This window comes from Stylophora pistillata, chromosome 12 (genome assembly GCF_964205215.1).
Source record: "Stylophora pistillata chromosome 12, jaStyPist1.2, whole genome shotgun sequence".
Classification (NCBI taxonomy): domain Eukaryota; kingdom Metazoa; phylum Cnidaria; class Anthozoa; order Scleractinia; family Pocilloporidae; genus Stylophora; species Stylophora pistillata.
Window position 1 is genome coordinate 16818010 of NC_142530.1, and position 18520 is coordinate 16836529.

General features: G+C 36.7%; 2 protein-coding genes across 2 annotated transcripts in view; one reads left to right on the forward strand and one right to left on the reverse strand.

Moving 5' to 3' along the window:
• Nucleotides 1-3577, reverse strand: part of LOC148719022 (uncharacterized) — a 6685-nt gene extending 3108 nt beyond the window's left edge. Inside the window, exons 1-2 of the mRNA XM_088741410.1 lie at nt 3324-3577; nt 303-368 (exon numbers count right to left, since the gene is read on the reverse strand). Of these exons, the coding sequence (XP_088597536.1) occupies nt 303-368; nt 3324-3359 (102 nt within the window). The 5' untranslated portion in view covers nt 3360-3577. The remainder of the gene's footprint in view (nt 1-302; nt 369-3323) is intronic.
• The window catches only part of LOC111333772 (F-box/LRR-repeat protein 20), a 19895-nt gene extending 1459 nt beyond the window's left edge, over nt 1-18436 (forward strand). Inside the window, exons 3-16 of the mRNA XM_022939394.2 lie at nt 1998-2052; nt 2558-2632; nt 9212-9306; nt 9706-9774; nt 10293-10388; nt 11466-11592; nt 12524-12598; nt 12894-13024; nt 13641-13701; nt 14243-14287; nt 14777-14833; nt 15512-15648; nt 16034-16109; nt 16335-18436. Of these exons, the coding sequence (XP_022795129.2) occupies nt 1998-2052; nt 2558-2632; nt 9212-9306; nt 9706-9774; nt 10293-10388; nt 11466-11592; nt 12524-12598; nt 12894-13024; nt 13641-13701; nt 14243-14287; nt 14777-14833; nt 15512-15648; nt 16034-16109; nt 16335-16442 (1207 nt within the window). The 3' untranslated portion in view covers nt 16443-18436. The remainder of the gene's footprint in view (nt 1-1997; nt 2053-2557; nt 2633-9211; nt 9307-9705; nt 9775-10292; nt 10389-11465; nt 11593-12523; nt 12599-12893; nt 13025-13640; nt 13702-14242; nt 14288-14776; nt 14834-15511; nt 15649-16033; nt 16110-16334) is intronic.
• The last annotated feature ends 84 nt before the right edge of the window (nt 18437-18520 follow it).

The following is an 18520-nucleotide window of genomic DNA, read 5'->3' on the forward strand; positions in this document are numbered from 1 at the left end:
GCACTGTTGCTGTTAAGTGTGTTCTGTTTGTACGTCTCTAAGTATTCAGGTAAATGGGGGTCATTATGCCTGCAGAAAATTTTTGCCTTGCCCTAAGTAAGAATATTTTGATATTGATAGGTCTTGAAGAAAGATAAAGTTTATTTCACTGTTCATCATAATGATGCTCTTCAAAATTTGCATGCTAATGTACTTAATAGGATATTTGTTTTATGTAGAGAGAATGAAAACATTTTTTATGGGACAAGAACCACTAGCACCAATTAGCCTGGCAAATACTTGGAAGTTTTTACAGTACTTACCTCAATGATCTCAAGTGACATCTTTATCACAAAGAAGCAAGCTTTTTTGCTTTTACTTAGATGCAGCTGGAGAGAAAAATAATATTACAGCTGTATGAATTAATTTTAACTTTGCATTTTATCAACTAATGGACTAACTTATTGATGAATGATTGTTTAATAATTTAAGTACAAACTGATGAAGTCCAATGTTTGCTTTACCCAATGCACTTAAATGCTATAAAAAAACGTGTCAGGGATTTTGAATCATTCATTTTTAATGGTTATTTTTTATGTTATAGTTATTCTAGGTGCTTAGTTAATGAATTTATTTACGTGTATGAATTGTTGGTTTATGAAAAGGAAAGATAGGTATACTTCCATTCTATATGATACCTAAAAGGGAAAGATAAACTTTTTTTATATTAATGTTCTTTTGACAATGAAAAACTGCGATAAAATATTATAAAGCATGACACGACGTTTCGACGTTTCCAGAACGTCATTATCAAGTAAACTAAAATAATAAAATCGAGTATATATAGAATGAAGCGGTGAATAAATTACAAAACATTAAAAGTTAGACAAAGAGTTTAGCCCTAATGGAATCGCTCTGGGTGTTTAAATTGGGCCTTATTGTTCTTATGTACAACATTTCATAAACAAGACAATCCCATTTCGTGCCGCATTTTTTAAGCATTCTAAACTGGCTCTCATTGAGTAAGTCAATGTTCCCATGGGCATCTCTCAGGTGGCGACCAATGGCAGAGTATCGGTGATCAGCAACGTGTTGAAACAGATGGCGCGTCGTATATCCGACGTAATTTGAATCACACAAATCACATTTAAAGCAGTAAACAACACTATGCTGATTTAAGATGCGTGGCTTGATCTCTTTAAGCTTTAGGTCCTGCTCAAGTTTCTTACTGGTGTAGACTGGTTGTACATCAATGCCAATTTTTGAACTGAGATCGCGCATTTGTCTTTTGGCAATGTTCGCTGAGATTTGATCTTTGAACAGCGAACATTGCCAAAAGACAAATGCGCGATCTCAGTTCAAAAATTGGCATTGATGTACAACCAGTCTACACCAGTAAGAAACTTGAGCAGGACCTAAAGCTTAAAGAAATCAAGCCACGCATCTTAAATCAGCATAGTGTTGTTTACTGCTTTAAATGTGATTTGTGTGATTCAAATTACGTCGGATATACGACGCGCCATCTGTTTCAACGCGTTGCTGATCATCGATACTCTACCATTGGTCGCCACCTGAGAGATGCCCATGGGAACATTGACTTACTCAATGAGAGCCAGTTTAGAATGCTTAAAAAATGCGGCACGAAATGGGATTGTCTTGTTTATGAAATGTTGTACATAAGAACAATAAGGCCCAATTTAAACACCCAGAGCGATTCCATTAGGGCTAAACTCTTTGTTTAACTTTTAACGTTTTGTAATTTATTCACCGCTTCATTATATATATACTCGATTTTATTATTTTAGTTTACTTGATAATGACGTTCTGGAAACGTCGAAACGTCGTGTCATGCTTTATAATATTTTATCGCAGTTTTTCATTGTCAAATGTTTTACCAAATCTTTACTTATTCGTAATGTTCTTTTCTGGTGCATATAGCTCTGTAAATAGACTTGTTTAAAAACATGTTTAACCATAAGTGTAAGTTTTTCTCATTATTTTTTTTTTTTCCCCCTAAGGATTTTTTCATTTCTAGATGTAGTTTCCCTGTGTCGCTGTGCGCAGGTTTCAAAGGTGAGAAACTATGTTGCTTCCAAAGCTGCATTCTTTTGTATTACTAGGTGTGTTTTTACTGAAACAAGGGCCATGAAGATAATGGACAATAAAGACCAATCTTAGGGAAGAACTGAAAGAAAGAGTTGATCCCAGATTTTCAAATGCAGCAAATAAATGCCAGCTTCACAAATCAAGCTGTTGATATTTTGATTATCTGGTATGCTTTTCAGTTAAAACAAGTAGTGAAAATTGAAAAACCACATGTACATGTTTGTACTGGGTCTACGGCTGATTTAGAAAGATTTAAAACAAAAGCTGTTCAAGAATGTCCTTTATGAAGTTTTTTCAGTAAAGTATATGGTGCAGGGCTTGAAATGGTGCATCTTTAAAGAAAAAAAGGTCCTGAGATGGTATTTTAGCAGTTTTGTATTTGTGCTGCCCCTAAATAGACAAATTATAAAGGGAAAACAGGAACATTTTGGAAAAATACATGCTAAATAAATGTAAATTTCAATGCTTTTAGCTTTGGAATGTGTTGGCTTTGGACGGAAGCAACTGGCAACGGGTGAATTTGTTTGACTTTCAAACAGACATAGAGGTACGAAATTATCAGCATTACCTAACCACTTATTAATAATAGATATACTACCTAATCCTTTCGTCTGTGTACTATGGTGGCCCATGCGTGCCGTTGGAAAAAGCTGTAGAGCCAACGTGAATTAATTAATTTTTTCCAAAAATTTTTATATTTATTTATTTAATTTTTTTTTTATTATTTATTTATTTTTTAATTTTTTCTATTTTTTTTTTTTTAGTTTCTTTTTTATTTCTTTTCTTTTTATATTGTTTTGGATAATTTTTATTTTTTTTTATTAGTTATCTCTATTTTTTACAAAAAAAATTAATATGGCCTATGACTGCCATAGTAAAAAAATAATGATAAAAATAAAAAAATTAGTATGGTCTACGAGTGCCATAGGAAAAAAAAAAAAAAAAAAAAAAAAAGAGAGGGAGTATGGCCTAGGAGTGCCATAGTAAAAAAAAATTAAAAGAAAAAATAAAGCTCGCGGCCTAGATGTGCCATAGACCAGAATGCATTGCAAGTGAATCTCAACACGCTGGGTCCTCCATGTTGTCATCTGAGCTGTGAGTTGTGAAAATCATGTCCAAGAAAAAACGGAATCCCAAGTGGGACAAATACAGAGAAAAAATGTCCAACAAACGGATGGGCAAGCACAATGACGGGGGAATCAGTGGCAGTATGGATTACATAACAGTCCAAAGGCTACCTTCAACAGTGGAAGGGAAGTGCCAGAAATACTCATGCATCAGGTCGCTAACAATAGTACCACTTGGTTGTGAGCCAACGTTGAGCAAAATCAAGACGGTGTGCAAAAACCATTTCAGTTTGCTGGAAATGGAATGCGACTTGCTTGCTGGAGAAAGAGGGCCATCATTTACGGACGTCACCATGATAATGAATTGGAAGGTCCTTCATATTCATTTTATCCCCAATTCGAATAAAGAGTGCGATCCTTCACAACAAAACACAAGAAATAGAGCTGCAGCAAGCCCTGTGAAGTTAGAGCAGGTAAGGCGCTCACTAGCGCTACCAGCGCCTTCTAAAATTCCTGCTTCTGTTCCACTTAGTGCCATGCTTCAAATTGGGAAGCTTATACAACCCAAAGTTCACGCTGTAACTGTAGAACTGGAACAGTTTGACTTGAAATCAAGGGAATGGCTACCCCATTCAAAGTAAAAGTCTCTCTGAGCAAGGAGAAATTTGCCAGCAGGGCATTCAGAGATGCTTACGAAGCCACAGTTATAGCTGGTGGATTGCAGCCTGGAGATAAGTTTGTCCTCAAGAAATTTAAGAAAGAGCAAGCCAAGGAAGTGGAAAAGCTTTTTTTTAGCATTGAGAATCACACGAGGAAGATGAACTCCCTAGCATGAAATTTTGCCATGAAATTTGGCCTGGATGCACCTGCAGAATTTGGACAAACTTTCAGCTACACCAAAGTGTATCTTGGGATGCTCAATGGCAAGTTTGTAACCCTGGAGAGTTACTTGAATGGGACATTTCAAAAGTACATTAACAACACTGGTAACATCTTTGGTGAGGGAAGCGAACTAAGCATGAAAGCTGAAAGCTTTGTTCATTATTGTAGACATACAAGGTGTAAATTATGCACTTTCCAGAGATAGCAAGCTCGACACAGATGGCTAGAGACGATACGATTCTCTTTTGTTCCGGAAATCTCTCAACAACAGCGATCGAGGAATTTCTTAGCAAACACACATGTAACAAATACTGCCTGTTACTTAAACTGGATCAAGTGGTTCACGAAGAGGATAACTAAAACATTGTCCAAATTAAGACAGATTTAGTCAGCTGCTGCCCAACCAGTTCTGTCACCTTATACTTTATGCAGTTGGAAAAATGCTCACTTTTTTGGTATGCCACATCAGACTTATTTTGCACTGTTGAGCAATTTTGTGAGTTACTGTTGCAATCTGGTGTTTTGCCAGCAAGTTAAAGTTTTAGTTATAATGAACATTGAAATTAATTGATGAATTAATTAAAAATTGTTGACATGTTAACTACAATGGATTCAATATACGTGTAGAACACGTCAACATCTCACCTGTTATGTTCCCTAAGAGTGACCAACATCTCATTTCTCCTTATGTTTGTAATGCTGTTCAATCATGACAAGTGTGGAAATTAGGGTGGGGAAAAGTTTTTACGTTGAGTTTTGGTGTTAAAGAATTAGAGTTGAAGTTTCAACTTTGATCACTCAATTGTGTTTTTCAGGGGGAAAAATATCTAAAACTGTGAAAACTAGTAGAAAAGAATGTTTCTGTTGAATCCATGTGATTTACTAAACAATGTGTTAAGGTCTGTAGTGGGCAAAGAAATTAATCCTGTGGTGCTGTGGTGCTGTTGAAGTTGGTCAAAAGTAATGAATTGGCATAATTGAATATCACCATCATTACATTTGCCATGAAACAGTGTTCAAATTAAAAAGTCTTATTGTTGTGTTACTTTTTGTCCTTTCAATTTTCTTCTCAAATAATAATCCAAGTTCTTGACATTTAACAATATTGTTGGAGGAAGTGTTTTTTTCAGCCTCTGCTGATAATACTGACCAAGATCAAGATAACTCTGAAAATATATATATGTGTGGATTTCACACAAGGTGCCTGTAATAAGTCTCTGGACATCCAAGTCCAAAAAGAGCAACCGCTTACTCTCCCCAACCATGAAGCTTATGATTAGTCAATCACTTCCCCCATGGTCTCAGCTAGTAGTGTTATAATTAAATTTAATTATTGTGAGTCACAGCATTGATGTGGCAGGGCTAGTGCAACCACGAGAAAAATTTGGATATACCAACAAAGTTGAAATGGTAGATTGGCCACCGTAACGATTACAAAAGCTGATGTTTCGAGCGTTAGCCCTTCGTCGGAGTGGAAGAGCTAACACTCAAAACGTCAGCTTTTGTAATCGTTACGGTGGCCAATTTACCATTTCAACTTTGTTGATATATCCAAATTATTTCGTTACTCCCACGGACGCAGCCCTAAGCAGTTTCTTTCGAAACTATCAGCCTTTATTCACAGGAAAAATTATCTGCCTTTGTACTGCTGTCTGACTTTAACCCATTAACGTCCAGTGCGCCCTCATGCGCCCGGAAATAAAACCCCTCTGAAAATCCAGTGCGCCCTCATGCGCCCTGTCAGATATGACTCGTTTTTATTGGCTGTAGCTAAGAAACCGTAGTCCCCTGGGTATTGAAATATAGCTGAACGTGACCTGCATAAATTAACCTTTCATTTGATGTTATGTTTTTCATTCAGCGATTCGTGTGTGATTTTTAGCGAATTTTTGAAAATAGCATTCAGTATTTTAGCGTGGCTTCTCGCGGATTTGACGATACTTCGCGTTCTTCCGATAAAGAAGAAGAAATCTTTCCTGGTTTTTCTCTCTCGAAGTGGCTGAAAATCGACAGGAACGGCAGAGAAGGCTACAAGAAAAATCTGCGTGATGTTGATGGAGAAATCGAGTAGATCTTTGATTTCGGCAAGCGCTAAGGGGGAACAAACTCCGATGTCCATATTTTTGCTAGCAAAGAAGAAGAAGACGATGAAGTAGATAGCGACAACAAAGATATGCCTTTGGGGTTCAATGGTCAAACACATTGAGTGAAATTGACATCGAAGAGTTTACCATAATTTCCTCATGGCTCAACGAAAGATCTGGGCGAGGGTGCAACATCGAAAGATTTCCTTAATCTTTTCATCGACGATGGGAGAAAGCAAAGTGATAGACGCGCCTTCGAAACATATGCTTGTGAGCAATGCGGCGTTGCATTATGTCAGCAAATGCGTGGCGAACTCTCCTGCTTTTCAAAATAGCACGAAGGAAATTAACTCTTAAAAAACACTTAACCTTTGATCTTAAATTGTACCTTGTTTTTTTTTCGTTCTTTGGAGCGCTGTATTAGGCCGTAAAGCCCAATTTCATTTCACCTTCACTTTGCAAGTCGTGAACTGGTCAAAGATAAAAACAACTTTCTTTGTTTGGTATAATCTAAGCTTTGTTCGTAGTCTCTAACTGAAAGGGTTCTATTCAATCGATAGTTATTTCATTCTTCAATACTTCCATAGACGATTTACTGCCAGGTCTGTGTAAGCTTAACTCGTAACTTCTAGTTTTTTTTACCTCGTGACGTTCACTGATGTCAGCACTGGCGGTAAATTCAAATTTGATCTGTGCAAGAAAACTTACGAATTTCACTCTCTTACCCGAGAGATGGCCTGTTTTAATGCAAAATGTTTTTGACTAATTCTTTTTGATTGCATTTCTGCTGAGTTAAGAGCAGCAATTGAGACTTACTGTGGTTTTAAGATGTTTTCATTTCCTTGTACATAGTAGGTAGTACAGCGATGGTCACTTTGTTTACTTGATGTCCATACTTTAATATTTTTTTTAAAAAAGCATAACATACATCTTCAGTATTTAAGCAGTTTAAGTAATTCTTTATTGTATTGGCAATCATGTTTTAAAGTTTCACTGCTGAAGAGTAAAACCAAGACATAAAATGGTAAATTTGTTTGGACCATGTGGGTTTTTTTAATTGGACAGCCATTTTGTCTGGATTTTCAGGGGTGGTCTGGGCTGAGGGCTTTGGACCTTAATGGGTTAAACTCTAATCAAAGTGAGGAGATCTCTTCTTCCCAGCGACCTGCTTTTGACGTAAAACAAGAAAGCCACCCATCATCAAATAGGTCCGGGTCTGGGCTTTAAGAAATTGAAAAAATTCAGGACTTAATTCAGGTTCTGGTTCTACAATGTTTCAACAATTCCGAAAGGTAAATTGAATTCCAAAATATTGCATTCGGCGTGCCAGACTTCTAAGGCTCCACATAGGATAATCTTTTCTCATCAAGTCCAGTATTTCTGTTCTCTTCAAATTCAGACAGACAAACTTAGCTAGGTCGTTTTTTAAATCGATGTCATCTTCCCAATTGCTGTTTCTGATCCTTACCTCCGCCACATTGGAATGGAAATGCATTCTGGTCTATGGCATCTAGGCCACGAGCTTTTTATTTTTTTTTTAATTTTTACTACGGCACTCCTAGGCCATACTCTCTTTTTTTTTACTTTCTTTTTTCTCTTTTTTTACTATGGCACTTGTAGGCCATACTAATTTTTTTATTTTTATCATTATTTTTTTACTATGGCAGTCATAGGCAATATTAATTTTTTTTTGTAAAAAATAAAGATAACTGATAAAAAAAATAAAAATTATCCAAAAAAAATATAAAAAGAAAAGAAATAAAAAAGAAACTAAAAAAAAAAATAGAAGAAATTAAAAAATAAATAATAAAAAAGAATTAAATAACTAAATATAAAAATTTTTGGAAAAAATAAATTAATTCACGGTGGCTCTACTGCTTTTTCCTATGGCACGCATGGGCCACCATAGTGTACCCATCATCAAGTACTATTTGTGATTTAGAGAGAGAAGGAATAATTTTTTTTTCCAAAGAGGATGTTACATGTAGTAACTTCTGAGGCATTTTAAGGTTCAAGTGAATTTTACCCTATAAAAGTGATGGAGATCTAATTAATTTTATGTTGAGTTTCAAAATAAAGTAAAAACCTGCAGATAAGCGACACATTTTTTCCAAAAATCGTTACTAGAAACTGGGGGTGCTGCTTATCTGTGGGAACATTTGAAAAAGGTGTTGTGAATGCCCATTTTTGCACCCGATCTAATGCCTGGTTACTAAGCTTCTAATGTTTCGCGAAGAAATTCCTCTCAACAAATACCAGAAAAAGATCAATCATATGTCAAAGTTGGTAGAAACGATGTTCATTATATTAAAGTGCTAAATTTGTGGGTAAGACTATGAAGTATTTTCTGTTGCAATGTGAATAGTAAGTTTACATTTGATGAACAGTGGATGAAGAAGACTTCTCAAGACTCAACTTTGGATTTCTGTTGATTTCTTTCAAAAAACTTTTTTCCAAAATTTGAGCTGCTAAATTCAGGGAGCGGCTTATCAACATGTTTATACAGTAACCTAATTATGCTCATTGCCCTAGACAATGACATTAAAATTAAAACAGTACACGTGCGCTTACTCAGAAAGTCCTAGGTGGTTTTTACTAGAATGAGGAATTTGACAAGTGGTATAAGTTTTCTTTTATCTTGTTGGATGCTCAAAATTTGTTGTACTATGAAAGGATTAAAATCTCTCAAACTACATACTTTGTATTAGTGGCAACCTAACTGTGTATAAAAATTTTTCCTCAGGGACTTCTTGCCAAAGGAATTTGAATGTCACCTCTTTAATTTTTGTAAATGTTGGAAAAAGAAAAAGAAAACTGGATATTGTTGAATTATACTCCTCAGGTCTTTCCTTTCAACCTTTTCACTCCCAAGATGTGATTAGGAATTCTCCCCTCTAGCTGCTACACATTTCCTTGTAAATTGGTTACAAGAATTTGGTGTTCAATCAAGTTAACAACTTCTACCTTATAAGTTTGAGTATTCTCATTACCTGTTTGCTGGATCATGTAGGGATGTAGTAGGGAGAAGTTACAGGTTAATCTCTTCTGGGAGGTAAAGGATGAATGGTACTGATAAATAATTCAACACTTTAGGAGACAGTAGTGCTGAACTTGTCGAGAAGATGTGTAGGCTTTCTAAGAAGCTTGAGTTTAAGGGGATGCAAGAGTGTAGGAGATGGAGCGTTAAGGTACGCTTGTACTTTTAAAGATGTAATTAAGACCAAGGGAAGTTCACCTGAAGTCATTTTTCTATATGTACACAAAAATTTCAGTTGTTGTGGTCATGCTGTAAAGCAGTTGATTACCGCCAGCTTTGGGTAAAAATGTTAAATAATTAATATCATTGTGTGCTTTTTGTCATGTGTCTTTACTTGTATGTGTTTGCTGACTTGTAATTAATAGAGACCTGGCTGTCTGATACCCATAGTGTATTCCAAGCCCTCCCAACCCCCAACCCCTACCCCTCAACCCTGTACCCACTCTCTATCTCTCTCTGAATGTCTTTTTTAGACATTGATGTTTCATGATTCTGTCGTATGAACCCAAAAGATAAATGCTAACTTCTATAATCTGGCTTTCCTTTACAGAATCTTTGCCCAGCAGTGTAAAAATATTGAAGAATTAGTACTAGATGGATGTAAAAGAATTTCAGATAGGTATGTTTCCTCTGCTTGTTTTAAAAAGTGATAGAGTGTAGGAAAATACAGACCTAGTAACATGTACAGTGTAATGAAGTGTATTCTAAGTAATACTTATCTGTGGTGTGCAGCAATTTACGGTCTCTGTTGGGCTAACTGTGGAAAAAAAGGCAACAACTTCCCTTTCTACAGATGGCTGGTATATGCACTTTATAAAACTTTTTTTTTTTTTTTTTTGCCTTTCTTGGTTAACTTCATCAGAGAAAAACAACTGCATGTACAATTTTATTAACAAGTGGATGAAAGTCAACCAGAATGTATGAACAATAATTATAGGTAATTAAATCTATGCAATGAAGAAAATATTATTTGAATGAGCATCAACCATGTTAGCTTAACAACTTTCTAACTGATAATGAATTTTCACACCTAACTGTAAATTGTTCGAATGCAGTGCAGAGAATTATATCATTTTCTATTTTCACTGTTAGTACTGGTGATACTTATTAGGTGATTGCTCTCTCTTCCTTCCACAGCACCGCCATTAGTCTAAGTAACTATAGTGGACGACTCAAGCATTTAGATGTGTCATCCTGTCATCAAATCACAGATAACTCTCTTAGTGCTCTAAGGTTAGTTTTAACACTAGCATTGTTTGCAAGGTATCTGTAAAGCAAGAAATTATTCTATTGATTCAGTAAATGTAAGATCCATCTGTTGTTTTGTAACAAAGAAGTGATGTTGGTGATGATACCAGCATTACACATGATGATGTGTAGTTTTCATTTACTCTTATTTATTACCTATTTCACTCCCAAGATCTCTTTAGCAATTCTCCCTACTGTCTTACATTCAATTCTTATGATGTTAGTTTAGAGAATACAATACAATACAATACAATACAATACTTTATTCAAGAGAAAGGAAAATAAAAAAAAAATTGTAAAAAGTATCTCTCGAAAGGGGATATTCTAGAGGTTAACCCTATATAAAAGATTCCCCGAATAAAAAGATCAAAACATTATATACAGATAATTAAAAACTGTTTACCATCATCTCAATCAATATTCATGTAAATCTTTAGTCTGTTACGAAATAAAGTCAATGATCCTGCGTGTACAATATCTTTAGGCAAATTATTCCACATATTAACGATCCGTACAAAAAAAGAAAATTTGTAGCAATTTACGATAGCTATTTTTACGTAGAGCTTATAATCGTGATTGGCTCTAGTTCGATTACATTTAGTAAGTTCAAAAAAGTCCGAAAAATGAAGACTATCTATTTCCAGAACTATCTTGTAGCACTGGATCAGAGATAAAAACTCTCTTCGTTTCTCCAAAGTTTGCCAATTCAGTAGGCGGCAGCGGTTTGCCAATTCAGTAGGCGGCAGCGAATTTGGTATTGTATCAACTAACGATCCCCTAATTGATGTTCTTCTTTATTCTTAACACTTGTCTGCTTGATGTTGTATTGATATCGTGAGGAAAAATTCTGTCTTAGTCACTTATGGGTGTTAAAGGTCAAGAGTGTTAAAATTAATTTATATCAAATACCTGTAAATGATATAATTGATTTGTGAAGAGGAACCGCACTTTATATAAGGTGCAGCTATGTAGACAGTGCTAGCCACTACGTCTTGCTACTGACACAAAAAGTCAGCCTGCAGCTTCTTCAACACAAACCCTGTCTTGCTGTTTGGTTTACAGTAAAGGCTGCACCAAGCTCCAGTACATTAATGTATCATGGTGTAATCAAGTCTCATCTCATGGTCTTACATTTCTGGCACAAGGCTGTCACAACTTACTAGTATTTGTAGCCAAAGGATGTTCCTTGGTGAGTTGAGAATTTGGCAACTTTTATCACTCTTGGTTTCTCTAGTTGCTTTTTCCATGTGGGTGTGAATCTAGATTTGCTTCACTGTGCTTTGTGATTAGCCACAGAAACCTGTGTTCCTCTGATGTGTCAAATGGTCGATCAGCTTAGGACTTCAACATCCCCCAGGCAACCACTCACGCATTTGATCTTTTGATGACTGGTTCAATCAAATTTCTCCTCACCCCCTTCCCTGGGCAAAAATGCCATTCAAAATGTGTGACCAATGAATTTTGTAGAATTTAGTGAAGTCATGTATCAGTTTCTGGTGGTACAGTGTAGCTGTTTAGCATTTTGCTGGTCAGCATCATTCTATGAGTGGCACAAATGACAGTGGAATGCTTGTAGTTTGCCTGGGTTGTTGGGGGGGGGGGGCAATGGATGTTTAAGCTTTGAATTGACTGGTGCATAAGTTAATGATTTATTACTTTAGACCACGTAAATACACAACAAGTGTATTTCTCACTCTCATTTCTCAATTTACGTTTGTTTCAATTGGCCATTCCATTGTCTTCCATTTCAACTGGTTTAGTGATGAATACTTTGTTACTCTAGGGAATAAAATTAGATACATTATTATTATGTTGAGATAGGGGTAGAGGAAACTTATTGGTAGAGCAGCTACATGACTGTACAGTGTTTATTTCACTCAACTATCAAGCTGTTTTTGACCGGTGGCCAATTTATCATTTCAACTTTGTTGATATATTCAAATTATTATGTTTTTATACCTTTGCCAGATGTGTCTTACGTTGTTTCCCAAATCAGCTGGGTTTATCTACACACCTCACCCACCCCTGCCCCTCCCCCCCCCCCCCCCCGTACTCCACAAACAAATGACTTGAAACTGGGTACTCAAAAAAATTAATGTACAAAACTGTCACCTTTGCAGGTAGAAGATGAAGGGATATATCATCTAACAAAACATTGCACCAAACTTCACACAATCAACTTACACAGCTGTGAGGTACAGTGGTTATTTCTGAGAATAAGATGGTAATTTATTTTGCAAAATTGTCAATTTTGAAAGTTGGGTTGCACTGCACTTTCAGTTTGATTGTATGATACCCAACTTTTGGCATGGGGATATTACTTGCCTGATAAATTGTAGTCAGAGGATCTTTCAGGTCAGCAGTTTTAATGCCATTCTGTCTTATACTAATATCTATAATCTGTTAGTATGATAGAAGGCTTGTTTTAAGTCATTTTCAACAGCAGTTGTTTTGATTCATAGTTATTCTCTCAACATTGTTCTTGTTTAGAATATAAAAGATAATGCTGTAAAGGCAATTGGTGAACATTGTTGGGAGATTTCGTTTCTGTGTGTATCTGGCTGTATACAGCTGACAGATGTGGCGCTTCAGCATCTGGGAAGTAACAGCCATAGGCTGAGGTGAGAGAGGTCACAGCTATGTATGAGCATGATTGGATACACATATTGAACTGTATTTATCAGTTTGCTATAGATGTACAAACATCTATAAACCAGGAAACTGTTGGCTTGGATTTTCAGACTGAGAAGCATGCCAAAAAGGATACATAGAAATCAGCTTGCAATCTAGTGAATATTTAATTAATTTAAAATCTCAAATTCACTATCTTTTGTTGAACATGTGAAAAAATACCTATTGACAGAGGCAAATAATTGATCAGTAATAGCCTCATTTCTCATCGGTCAACTAATTAGATAGTTATCTCCTAACATAAATGAATCTGTGGCTTTTTTACTCTGACTTGTTGTTCTCAGTTTTAACTTCTAAGCTCTCCTAACTGTATACCATAACGTTTTCAAATATGTAGTGGTCACTTGCAATCGGCAGTGTGGATAACTACATTTCAGCGATAAATCATAATGATTTTGCTCCTCTGTAATTTGCATATTTTAGAGAAATGTTTCCTCGGTGGTCCATAGTCTTGGCTCTTATTTGCCACCCATGTTTCTGATGTTAGGGTGAATTAATACATGGGTGTTCTCTTTTATAAGATATTCCAAAATGGTCTCTCCACAGAACTTTAGAAGCTGCACAGTGTTCACAGTTTACAGATGCAGGTTTTCAAGCACTTTGTAGGGTAAGTGTGCATGAGCATATTTTGCTAATAAAAGTTTGCCTACAAATAAACATGCCACTCTTTGATCCTCTTTTTTAGCAGTGTTTAACAGACACATAAGAAAAATAATCCAGATGTCACATTATGCCCCAAAAGAGGTCTGATGTGCAATTTTCCTCCAAGATTTGTCATAGAGCACTTAACAACCAGGGGGGGCCCCTGTTACTCAGCTCGATTAGCTCTTTAGTTATTCTGAGTAAATGTTACCTCTCCTGTATTACTAGATTACGTTGTGAATTAAGTTTAACTTTTATTTTTGGTAATAAAGCTGTTGTTAACAAAGGCTATACTTCGTCAGAGAGACTACATACAGTAATGAGCTAATAATTATGTGCCAGCCTCTCAGTTTTTTGGGGGTTCAGAATATTATTTCAGCCACTGAGATTTCACAGTGCTCATAGATTTGGTGTCTTTTCACAAACACAATTCTAAGCAAATTTTTAAGCACAAATTTCAGTATGTCAGGTATGAGAAGAGTTGAACTATTTCAATTCTGTTTTAGGGTTGTCATAATCTTCAACGCATGGACTTAGAAGAGTGTGTTTTGGTAAGCTTATTTGATCATTTTGATTTGAAATATGGCTTTCATATCACAATACAAGTGTGGGTTCAACAAGAATTTAAAAAAAAAAACTAACATCTTGTTTATGGTTTGTGCCTACTGACAAAATACAGCTTGGTACAAATCAGCTACAAAAAATTAATGAATATGTAGCTAACTTTTTTCTTATGATGTGACCATGACAGATTGCCACTCGGTTTTACAGAATCTTGTACTGACATAAGAGCATAATTCTCTTCCCAAATAAGCAGAAGGGAAGTACTATTCTCGAAAATTTTCCGAAACCCCCCGATTATTTCTCGAACGGTTCCGAACTTCCCGGAACTCGACCCGAACCTCGACCCGAACCTCGAGCTTAGACATTTTCGCGAATCGAGAATCAAAGATTGAGTTTCGAGGGGTTGTTAAATTACGTTTGGCCTTCAGTTAGGAACTGCTTCATGCATTAACTTTCTTTATATATATCTCCTTTAGATCACAGACTCGACTTTGACTCACTTATCACTCTGGTGTTCTGGTTTAGAAAAACTTGTAAGTTTCTTGTTTACTTTGATCAAAGATAGTATCTGAGCCACTGCGCACCTACTCCTCCCCTGATTGAACAACAGTCCATTGATAAAAAGTAAGGGTTCAGGGTGAGTTAGGGGAGGGGTGGGTGCGCAGTTCCTTAGATACCAACTCTGATGCTTGCTTACTTACTTTTCCGTAAGTCTGCCATTTACAATCAGCTCAAGTCAGCCTTGAGAAGGACAAACTAATTTTGTAACCTTCTAAGTTAACTAATCATATTAAATTTAAGAAAAATCATGTGCGTGTCGTTTTCAAGTTTTCAAAATAGCCTGGTTAGCAAGTGTTTTTCAGCAGGACGGGTTTCCGGGCAAATGCCCGCCCCGCTCCCAGGACAGCTTGTTGATGTTTTATTCTTGACGCCTCAACACCAATACGCATATTCTCCATTCTATTCTCTACACATTTTCTGAGGTGCTGACAAGGAGAATTGGTTGAACAATCTAGAGATTCTTTAGTTGGCGATCATTGCCTTTATTCTTTTTTACTTTTAACGTGTGACCCAGGGGTCATATTGTAAAGAGAAATTAGATGCTAGTCACTCTAACGGACGAAGGATTATTTGGGGATTTTGATGGGATTCGAAGGCCTAACGAAATGGGCTGAGTAATGAACTTAGTGTCACTGGTTTGCTCCTTACAGAGCCTTTCCCATTGCGAGCTTATAACAGACGAGGGCATTAGACAATTAGGTGGCAGTCCCTGTGCTGTAGATCACATTGAGGTCCTGGAATTGGATAACTGCCCCCTTATCACAGACAATGCCCTGGACTATTTAATGTAAGTAAACGCTGAAGTGCATTTTGTACAAAACTCGTTCAAAAGATAGGTTTATCGATCGGAACTGTGTCACTTGGAATAATTGTCAAGTTTTACGGTGCTCGTTTTTCTGCGGTGAAGTGGTGTGTGTCTGTGGAAACTTCAATTGTTGTGGAGGAGCTTTGGGTGACAATCAAACTGAACTGAGCCTGGCACTCGCGTAAGTTTTTTCGTAAAGACAGCAAAATGAGATAAATTTGTAAAAACTCCGCATAAAGTGAATCGTGACGTGTCATTTGTCGGCTGTGAAGAAAATTGCTGGAAGAGGAATAAGGCGCGGAATAACAAGGAATTAGCAGTGTAGATTCATTGTTTAAAAGGTCTTCTTTCGTCTTGTTAATTACAGAAACTGCCACGAACTGAAGAGAATAGAACTTTACGATTGCCAGTTGATCACCAGAGCGGGAATAAGAAAACTTAAGGTTAGTTTGTTTTGATCGCGCAAGATTACCCATTACATGCTATCTTTTGAAGATATTAGAAACTGAAGAAAAACAGTTAGGTTGAGTAGCGACTTAAAAAAGATTTGTTTAAGGAAAGAAGTCATTTTAGCCAACTCGTGGTCACAGCAGTAAGCGCCCTCAATTCAGTCACGCAAGCGGCGTCTGACGCTGTTTTTTTGTTGTTGTTTTTTTTGTTCCTTTCAGGCGCATCTACCGGACTTAAAGGTTCACGCATACTTCGCCCCTGTCACCCCTCCCCCGAGTGTTGGTGGTGGACGACAGAGAATGTGTCGATGCTGTGTGGTATTATAGTATAATTTCTTAACGTCCTGTAGCTTTCGCTACATACAGTATCAATCATGTCCTCGTACTTAACCTAATTTGCCTTTTAAAAGTTGTTTTGGTTTGAGTTTCTGTATGTAGGGTCCATGGTTCCTCTGCTGCCTTGTCTTTCTTTTGTTTGGTCTTTAACTCTTTCTTATTTTCTTCCTCCATCTTTCTTTCCTTTTTGTATCCCTTTCTTTCCTCATTTCTTGCCTTTTTTTCTTCCTGGTACATTCTTCTTTCCCCAGTTCACTCTCCTCCTTCTCCTCCTGGCATCTGTTTCTCTCCTATCTTCCGTCCCCTTCTTTGCTTCTCTTTCTTTCCCCCTTGTACCCGTCTCCCCTCTTTTTTACCCCGATATCTCCCTCTTGTTTTCCACTTTCCTTCCTATTCTAAAGTTAGGTTCTTATTTGAGTGTTGTTAGTCGATAGTCTTGCATTAGAGGAAAAAAAAAGAAAGAAAAGTGATTTAAATGTACCCATTAACCAGAGGCACGAAGCCTAAATTCAATGACGGGTTATGGTTAACGTGCGTAGAGATTGTATTTGCTAGAAGTATTTTAAATCCAGCGAAAGGAAAATTTCCACTAACAGAATTTTAATGCAATTAACCGTTTCATTTTCAAGCCATTTTAAATATTGCCAGAGCAAATGTAAATATAGCGGTCTTCATAGGCGCTTTAAGTAATTGCTGAATTAATCAATCGCAGGAATCGATTTTTCTCCAATGTGGTGGTGATTTTAAGGCAATTTTGTTTATATTGTTAATATAAAAGGGCCATTTTAATAATTACTGTATATAAAACCGAACGGTCTTCGTAATGATCTAATTTATTTAATTCTTAACTTGCCGAACTCGCCACGGGCTTCTGGGCCCGATGCTGGATCGCTGTGTAGATAATCTTTTCCTCTGATCTTGTAGTTTTTGTTGTTATAGTTGTGGCTGTTGCTGTTTTGTTTTATGACGAAAAAAAAAATGCCATCGTTAAAGAAAATGGTTTGGTTGGGTAACTGCTTTTCTTTTGATCCCTTCGTCGGCAAACTCATTCTCCTGGTATTCTCGACCTTTTTTCCGTTTGCCTCGACATACCAACCTAGGAAGGCCCTACGATAATTGTATTCCTCGATGTAAAGTTCTGAAGTCATGCCTTTCTTGGTGTTGAAATAGGTTTAATTTCCATTTACTTATTATTCTTGTTGCCTATACTACCTTCACGTATTACGCAACGTGGTGATCGTAACACAACAGTAATTCTTATAGGACTGCGTGTGGAAATCGATTTGTAACGGCCCAGTTAGTTCATAACAGACTGGCTTGCAAGGAAATATCATTGTGTAACGGCCCAGTTAGTTAATAACAGACTGAAAAGTTGACTGGCATTTAATTGCTCTGTAGTGAAGGATTACGCTATATTGCGCGACGAAGTTGTATCTGATTTTAGGAACAAAAAGCTGTTTGGAAATTACATCTCTTTAAGTTTTCTTGAATTTCAACTTTACGCGGATGATGGTCTGTGACCCTTATCAGCCCCAACCCCCTGCCGGTCAGGAAGGGTCTAGTGTCACCATAGCTTAAACAGATCTGTTCAGAGCTTTTAAAGCCAGTTCAGCGAGGTTTTTACATACCTATTCGTGCAACTGTATGGCTTAACCCCTCTAGTCTCAGAAGAGACCCGTAGGCAACTTCTCCTGACCACATTTTACCTAAGAGAAGAACTTCAAACAAATGAACTCCTGCAGGATGTAATATGAAATTCTCAGAACGTAACCAACAAGGAGAATCAGCTTTCTGATCTCGGAGGTGGAGGGGTTAATTACTTCATACCGTTTGCTCTGATGATAGTGACTTTTTAAACAGTGTTCATGCTTGATATTATGGTACAGAGTTTATTTCATGGCTCACCGTGAAGTTTTTGCTTTTAATCGTGATCGGAAATAGGGGAATAAACTGATAAAAATAAAAATAAGGTAAAACTACAACAACCTGTGGTGAAGTCTGTTATGGTGTGTTACCTGTCGCGAAACAAAGACGCCGTGACGTAATGGCTAGTACGCTCAAATCCGGGT